The 9,137-nt window shown below is 36.3% G+C and overlaps 1 protein-coding gene across 2 annotated transcripts in view; it reads left to right on the top strand.

Moving 5' to 3' along the window:
* LOC105558967 (solute carrier organic anion transporter family member 3A1) overlaps nt 1-7,941 on the top strand; it is a 148,497-nt gene extending 140,556 nt beyond the window's left edge. For both annotated transcript variants that reach the window (XM_012006946.1, XM_012006945.1), the window contains 4 exons: nt 1,421-1,571; nt 2,343-2,583; nt 2,933-3,061; nt 4,351-7,941. In XM_012006946.1, the coding sequence (XP_011862336.1) occupies nt 1,421-1,571; nt 2,343-2,583; nt 2,933-3,061; nt 4,351-4,520 (691 nt within the window). In that variant the 3' untranslated portion in view covers nt 4,521-7,941. The remainder of the gene's footprint in view (nt 1-1,420; nt 1,572-2,342; nt 2,584-2,932; nt 3,062-4,350) is intronic.
* Nucleotides 7,942-9,137: the final 1,196 nt, after the last annotated feature.

The raw sequence follows: 9,137 nt of genomic DNA, 5'->3' as shown, positions 1-9,137 counted from the left end.
AATATACACATATGCTAAAAATGATAAGAATTTTGTAAAAATAAGTGCAAATAATTCTATATATATTTACGAAGAATTTTGACGAAGACTGAAATGACTTGTCTTCGTAGTTATCAAGAACACACATATACATATGTACAGTATATATACCATATACATGTATTTCTACACGTATACATATGTATATGTTCTTGATAACTACGTAGACAAGTCATTTTAGTATTCGTCAAAATTCTTCGTAAATATGTATAGAATTATTTGCACTTATTTTTATAAAATTCTTATCATGTTTAACATGCCTTCGAGAAAAAAATTACAGATATTGTAATACTTTTGCTATGTTGGCCATGTGCAATAATATAACTTGAATAATTAATTATTTGACAACCATGCAGACAATCATCTTGAACTTTCGCACGGAGGACAGATTCCTATAAACGAATATTTTCTATAAATTTGAATTCATTTTTATCATTTTTATTTCAGCAACCACCCTCCTTAATGTTAATACGGGAAGCCTGTCAAAGTTCCCGCTAGAGGGACGCGCGGCGTAGCACTTTCTCGTAAGAAAAAAAATCGTGATATTATAAATTGATACACCTGCATGAAAGTTTTTATCTTTTCTCTGACGTTGAAGTGAGTTCTTGTACCATACGATCTCTTATCTACACTCGTATGATTTTCCTTCATACCACTTCTATTCTTTACACTGTCAAAAATTCCTTTTAAACCGCTTGTTAAAAATTTCTCACCAAAGGCTTTGCGTTTTAAATATCTTAAAATATATGTCTTATTGACATCATAAACATGAACTCTTAAAGATATCTAGTTTGAGATGCAATATTGATATGTATTACAGGAGATGTCAAGAAAGTTATCTTTTCAATGATCTTTGAATGAAGTCTTTCATTTCTCTGCAAGCGCATAAGAGCTCTTTCTGACTTCACTATATTGTCTTTCTGAAGGTATTGTTGGGTGTCCAAATCTTAAAATGAGAGAACATTAAGAGGTCTTTTTGTTATCTTGCTGTGTGGGTGTGACATTCACTTATTGAGCTAGTTTTCTTTATTTAATCAACCTAACGAAGATTAGCTCTCCTTACTAATTAAACGCATTTCTAATCGAACTTATTCGATTTCATATAAATATTCGATATCATACAAAATATTCGATTTCATATAAAGGCCCGGTTTCACCAAACGTCGCTTAACTTTAATGTTAGTTCAATCCATGTTTGTCTCTTTCTAAAGCAACAGTTGGAAAGAGACAAAGAACAAATTAAGCTAAGCTTAAAGTTAAGCGACGTTGCTGAAACCGGGCCTAAAACAAATTACGTTGACTAATCAATATTAAGTTAAATGAAAATAAGACATGGCTCGGTTCAAAGTGGGCCTGACCTGCGAACAATCCGTTTCCGTAGACTCTCCAGCTTCGAGCCGACCTGCGACGCTACCTGCGACTGCGATCGGAACAAATTCAGTCCAATCTGCGGCGCCGACGGTAGAACGTATTTCTCCGCGTGTCACGCGGGCTGCTCGAATTATACGGTTGCTGACGGCAAAGTGGCATCGGTAAGTGTTAAGCCCAGTAGAACCGGCACCCGACAGGACATGCTCTGATGACATGTCTGCTCGAGCGAGATTACACGGGATACGACGGTAATTGAATCGATCGTCAGCTTGGAAACATTGTGAGACCAAGAATTGAGATTGTCGCCAAGTCACGTTCGGGGACCAGTGCAACTTTCGGAGATCTCTCGCCTCCGTTCGCGAAATGACATGTGGACAGCATCGCGGTTCTTGAAGCCAGAGATTATTTTAAGCGCTACTTTGTTCGATATTTTTTTCGAATCATTAGTTATGAGACGTAACTGTCCAAGCATAAATACCCATTATGAGTAACGTCCCCGATGGAAATATCGTTGCGGAAAGTGTTAAATCGTCGTGAAGAGAGAGATGAATGGTGAAATATTATCGAATGTATCCCAAAACCATTTTTCTTAGGAAATTCAATGTAATGCTGCGAGCAGAAGAAAAGTTAAAATATATTTGAAATATTTTAGATGTTATGAAATTTACTCAATTTATTACAGAAAACTGTGTTACTTTTTAATAAACAAATTTTTGAAATTATTTTCATTTAATTTTTGCAGAAATATTGATGAAATGATAAATGAAACGGGTTAGATACAGCAAAGTTTTAAATATTACCACCAGGATTCGTTCTCTTCGCGAAATACCTTTTCGTCGGTTATGCTTTCGATACGCGAGGCGCAAGGAATTATAATCCTCGTTATGATTCGAGCTACACCATCTAAATGCGTCACATTTGATATTTCGCAGTTCTACAATTGCCAGTGCATCGTACAGAACGTAACGATACCGGAAGTAGTGAGCACGGCGTCGATCGGTTACTGTCAACTGGAGTGCAGTAACTTTTGGGTTTACATGATCCTGTTCTCAGTCTTCGTTTTCATCCACTCCACGAGCGAGGTGGGCTCTATGCTGCTCATTCTGCGATGCGTGGATCCCAGGGACAAGGCCATGGCACTCGGCCTGATACAGTTCGCCATCGGCTTGTTCGGTAATTACCTGCCGAATGTCTCTTCCAATAGAGATAAAAATAGAAACAGCGGTGAAAACCTTCGCACGGGAGTTTGTTCGTAAGAGGAGGAAGCAATTAAATGACTGGTATTTTAAATAATTTCTCGGTTGAAAAATGTGATCGTAATTACAACCTGATGTTGCAATTAAATCGTTTATGTAATACAATTAAGTATTCATGTAACTCTGATGCGAATTGAAAACAGAAACGAGTTAACGAAATATTGTATAAATTACCATATCGAAAGAAATAAAAGATCTTAAATTTCTCATTGTTCTAAAAATGTCCTTCTGAACGTTAATACAGTACCTTTGTCTCTTCGCTTCAGGCAATGTTCCGTGTCCTATCGTTTATGGTGCTGTAGTGGATTCCGCTTGTCTCGTATGGGAATACGCTTGCGGTGAGCGAGGCGCCTGTTGGCTTTACGATTCGAACGTCTTTAGAATGTTCTATCACGGTACGTACAACTTGGAGATGTGTCTCTTATTATTAGAAAGAACGGAAACATGGATTAAGTGATTCCAATAATTAAGTTGTTCGCGAAGGAATCTCGTCGCATTGAATTTTGATTAACACGTGGTTTTAGTAATAGATTTTTTTCGGTGTAATAAGATTAAAATAAATAAATAGATAAATTCGGTAGAAGGATTGAAGAAAAGAGGGAAAACGTATTCATTAAGCAAATGGTAAAACTTGTAGTGTCGATCGCACATACCCAAGCAAAACAAGTCACGATGAAGTCAAAAAACGATGATATCAAAAATCATATTTTGATCATGACAGCAAATTGCTCGAATTATGACTTTGAAATTTAGAAACGTTGTTGGACATGGTTCGCGAATTTAAACTTTGATCATTTCCGATACTCGTAATTGTATGTTTACTTAAATATGGTAATATACAAAATGTCCTTTTTCACAAAAAAATGATACTGTTGTGACAAAAATGTGATTTGTATTCTTGTGTTTTATTTTGTGTCTTTCGAATGAAAAATCAGGATATCAGCGCTTCGACAATTTCAAACATTTTTACAAATTCATAAGATATGATAATATCTTTGCGAGATTATCATCATTTCGCGTACACGAGCGATTTGTGTAGTCGGCGAAAGTTATGAAAAAGTCAAAATGTTAAAGTCGTAAAGAAGTCAAAGTTTGTCTCATTAAACAATATCATTTTGCTTCCTACACAGATAAAAAATATTACTTTACTCAAGACAATTATTCATTAGGTGGCAGATAATAGCTTATTAACTTAGATTTAAAAAATAATAAACAAAAACATGCATATCTTTAATTTAAATAGTTATTAAATATCAAGCAGTAGGTAATTTTAAATTAAAAAATTTTACTTTATTTCTATAAAATGTTTACTAAGATATGAGTTTTACAGCGAAGAAAATTGGATTTCTTATTTGACAAAAACAATGATTTCATTTAATAAATAGTATCCTCTATCTCATGAAACCTTTAGTTGAATGTAGAAAATGTAATGATTGAAATTAATTTACTCAATATAATACACAGATTTACTTGAAATTTGATATTTTTATTTATTAAATAGAATAAATATTTACTTCAGTAAAAGAATAATTGTAAGTAAATCTATTTACTTAGTTGAAAAAAATTTTTTGTCAGCGTAGAAATGATTACAGTTTGACGTTATCTTGAATTTGAAAAAGTAATTTTTATTCTGCTCGGGTAAAGACAGATTATGTAATATATTGATAAAATATTTCTCCTGCAGGTACGACGGGCGGTATCCTCTTGTTGGCCTTCGTGGTGGATATAGTCGTCTGGTACAAGGCCGGGAGCATAAGCTTCGTGGAGGAACAGGAGGGCGAGACAGGTACTGCGGAGGAAATGGCGACGTTAAAATCGCAGGACGCTCAAGCGGTCGAGAACGACTATTTGTGAAGGTTTCGTATTACTCTTTTGCGGTGAAGGGCCGCGACGGCGACATTATCATCGTCGTCGCCGTCGTCGTCTAAGGATGCAACGCAGTGTCGTAGGATACACAGGGGCATCGTCCTTCACGAGTGGTGCCAGTACAGCTCGTCGTGCTTCCCAGAGTCGGCGAGCGATCGGCTTGCCGACGATTACGCGCATCAGAACGGAACTTTCCTTGAGAGAGTTCCGTACTGATGGGCGGGAAGTCTAGTCCCTCTTGTCCCTCAACGCATCCGAGCATAAAGAAGCGGACTTGGCGTAAATCATAGCAAGACTGAAGTCGAAGGGCGCCTCGGGCGATTTTCATTCGGTGACTCGGAGGACCAAGGCTCAGTTATGCGACGAGCGGGAAGAGAACTTAAATCTAGAGTATTCTAGAGCGTAATTAAAAGTAATTAAAAGTAATTAACGTACTACATATAGGGAAGAACGAAGACACGGAAGAAAGGGGCGGCATACGATTCGTCTGAGCATCACAACGTATAATATAAGTCTCTTGAGTGCGCCTTGGAAAAGTTAGTAGGGTTTCTCTCTCAGGGAGGCTTATCAGTAAGTACACGCAATAAAAGTAATACTTCCGTGCCTACGAAATGACGGCGCTTGCGGCGAGCACGCGGCCCGCCGCGCCGCACCGACAGATCTGGGGAATCGAATCGAATCAAAGCACACGAGCGGCCTCGCGGGTGGTGAATGCGGTTCGCATGGACAGACAGTGAGGGATCACCTCGTGCTTTGCACCGGCGTTGATTAGTATATGACGACGTTGACGCGTGCACACGTTATCTAACTCTCTAACGGTAACGTTCGTTTGCCGTGACGCGAAAGAAAATGCGGGGCACTTACGTAGGTTGTAGACGTAGGGTTTGTTTCTTTCATTTAGTTAAGATTTCGTGAAAATTTTATTACTTAAGGAAGGAGGTTGCAATCAAAGCCAAGGGACATTACTAGTTTGCGGTATTACCTCATATTTCAAAGTTGCAACAATAAGAAAGTGTTTTAATTGAAAGGTGACGTATGATTTGTCAGAATTGTGAAATTTATGAAGAGTACAATTTATTAAATGTACGGTAACATATACAGTTTTAAATAGTGAGAAGTACCAAATGTGATGTCAAGCTGAAGCGCTGATTGTTGAACTCCGATGTCTGAACGGACAAGGCAACTATTAATTTAGAAGAAGAACTTGCTGCTCTTTCAAAACATATTTGGTTAATTAACGGCTGTGGAAAAGACTTTATTGTATTGGTGTATTATATTTTTAGCAGATTTTATTGCTATTATAACAACAAAAAATTATGAGCATTGAAATAGATTTAGATTTGTATATCGCAAGCACGTATTGAACTTTCCATTATTATTTATTAATTACAAATTAATAATGAAATCAGTTGAATTTTATATTAAAATTCACACGGTATCAAATATATTCCATATACAATATTACTTTGAACTTTTTAAAAGATTTCTTGTTTTAATAAATAACGCGAAATATAAATGTTTTAAAAACCTCGGAGAACTTGGGTATCCAAAAAGTAAAAATATAATACAGAAAAACGCGATTGTGCGAACGCAATAGAAATATTTATCAAAAGCTGGGACATTTTGTGCTAAATTGTTTAGGTCAGCGAAATTTTTAGCATTGGAGGAACTGCAACGCAATTTATCATTAATATATCTACGGTGAGATCAACATTAGAAATCCAGTAGGGAGTTGCTGAGTTTTCGCCAGGCATTAAAGTCTAAAGCTCGAGCAAATAAGCACAGTTGATAGGCCCTGTATTTTCTTTTAAAGGCTAACGTATGGTGTGTTACGTGTCTCGTGCGTGATCGTCTCCGAAAACACGTAGAATGTATTGTAAAACAGACGGAGGAAAACTCGTCGATCATTCCATCGATGAATCGTTGCGACAGGGAGGATCCTTCTTCACGATTGGAATGCATAAAGAGCAGATAAAGGACATGTAATTATATACGTGTAAAAAGTGTATACTTGGCGTACGTACAAGTACATAATGTACAGCTTAAATCATCTCGATTCTGGTCAGTCGGTTCTCGGCCGCTCACAAACGAACGTATGCGCTTCGGGTGTGCTCGCGTGCACTCGTGTGCACCTCTGCTTTAATCCTTGCGTGTATTCTCTCTATTGATGTTTCGAAAAAAGTCATTGCGATGACTGATGCGTCAGGTTTTCGCGCGGGCGCCTCGCGGAGGTAAACATTATTAAACCGCGAGGCGTTACGGGAACGAAGCGCCGAGCAAGCGATACAGATCTAAACTGCAACTCGTAAATTTTTGAAAAAAGCCTACAGAAAATCTCTAATCGAATTAGAATGTTTTTTTATTGCTTCAAATATCGCTATCGGGGAAAACAATGTGCGCCACTTGATTTCTTGTCCAAGCTCGAACGATGGCTAATTAACAATTGTTGATTGACAGCTGAAGATCGGCAGTGTAACAGTGATTGTGGAAATATCTCGAAACAATTGTGTTTAAAATTGACATATTTGCGTATAATTTTTAGAATCGTAAACGCGCTCTAGATCTCTAGATCTTCTCGATGCTTCTCAAATATTATACAAATGCTGCTTATTTAAAGATAAATAGTGGATTAAAAACTATCAAGTGTAAAGTAAGCATAGTGTGCGTCGTTAAAATCAGAAATGTAGAAATAGCGAGATAATATTGTAAGTTACGTGGTATAATATGCTAAGGATTAACGCAGCAAACGACTACCTCCTAATACATTGTACATCTCGTTATTGTTAAAACAGAGCTCATTGTCAATAACTCGGTTCGAGACTTTGCAAGAACGTGAAAGACTAACTCACTGCATCGAAAGATTAATTATTTACCTCGATGCCGGTGACTGTTTTGACAATAATTCGCGACGTACGGGCGAAATTCGAGTATGCTCTATAAATTAGCGATATATTTTTATGTATGTAAGAATGTCGCGTCCTTGAAACACGAAGACGTTCGTTTTGAGCGGCCCGGAACATCCTCGTTCCTTTTACACAGTTCTCGATTTGCGCTATTATTAGAGTCCCGAGCGATATATTATCTAAATAAAATTTCGCGAGAGGAAAGAAGCTTTTAATTTAACTCAGTAAACTTCGTACATTGTTCGACATTTTTTTGTATCTGTGAATTAATCACGGAAATGCATTTAAAAATGATCTCCGTATTACTCGGCAATTTTCCTGATACTCGTATTACTGAGGTAAAGAATTGTGTGTATAGTTTATTTTACATAAATATTATGTCAAATAAATTTCGAAAAGTACAACTTTACTAAGAACGAAAGTTGAAAGTTTAGTAAACTTACACGGAGAGAATTTTCTCTCGAAATTTATCCTGAAAATCGTGTAATTGTGGAACAACGTGGCATTTTGAAGAACTTTAGGAGAGAGTTTTCTGAAATTTTGCCATACATTTTACTAGTAAAAAAATATAATATACTAACAGTGTAATTACTAGTAAAATGTATAGTAAAATTTTAAAATCTCTTTGGAAAGCTGTGTTGTCCCACGATTACACCATTGTTAGGATAAATTTGAGGAGAGAATGTTCTCCGTGTAGAGATATAATATTATACAAACTGTTTTAGTTATATAAAATTATCCAATTTTAGATTTCAGTAATTATTGTTGGGTATAGTTTAATAACGCAAATTGAGATGTATAATACATAAACCGCATTTATTTGTTCCGCCTATAACAATCGACAAAACATACACGTGCACAGACACACACAGACACGGTTGTCAATATGACTTGAAATTGTTCTTGGATCTCGGTTGACCTCTTAGGCACTACCGTCCGTGTGTTACACTTGCGCATAAAGTGTACTACTATGGTAAATATATGTATAGAAATTATATATATAGTAGATACTTGTAATAAATATTGTAATAATATCACGAGATTGGCGAAAGTCTCCAGTGATGCGTAGAGAGGGAAAAATAAAACAGAGATGAAAAGGAGAATAAGAGAGAGGTCGACGAGATCGAAAGCGAAGATACATATAATATTTTTAGATAATTTGACGAAAGTAGAATGAAACAAAAGTAATGTTAATTATTATAATTCTTAGCTATTTCTAGCAGTATCATCGTTATTATTATGATTATCGCGTTGGTGTGCCAGAGCGGCACGCGAGGAGGATGCGAACCACATATACAAAAAAAGGAAAGAAAAGCAAATGAAGCAAATGATTATTGAGAAAAGTTGTATTTTAATATGATACACTTTACACATATGAAACACGCTCATCAATATCTGATTATCAGAGTACGTTTTAGAACTTGGCGCATTTTTGTTAAGCAACGACAAAAAACCGTCAATGTGTATCCATTTTTTGTTGCCTGCAGCTAGTATATGTATATATAAAAGAAGAACAGACACTCGTTTTTACGCGCAATGATCGATCGAGCAATGGAATAATTTGAAAATTCTTCAATTCGGAGTACACTTCTTTTTGTGAGGAAAGCAGAGTCTTTTTTGAGCATCAGTAAATAATCGTTTAAAATTGTTTACGCATTAGGTAACTTTTCCGAATGAAAAGAGCCACAAAAATATTGGATAA

This window comes from Vollenhovia emeryi, unplaced genomic scaffold, assembly GCF_000949405.1.
Source record: "Vollenhovia emeryi isolate VEMERY1.0 unplaced genomic scaffold, V.emery_V1.0 DF939300.1, whole genome shotgun sequence".
In the NCBI taxonomy this organism is placed as follows: Eukaryota; Metazoa; Arthropoda; class Insecta; order Hymenoptera; family Formicidae; genus Vollenhovia; species Vollenhovia emeryi.
The sequence above is the reverse complement of the archived record's forward strand: the minus strand, read 5'-3'. Positions and strand labels throughout refer to the sequence as shown.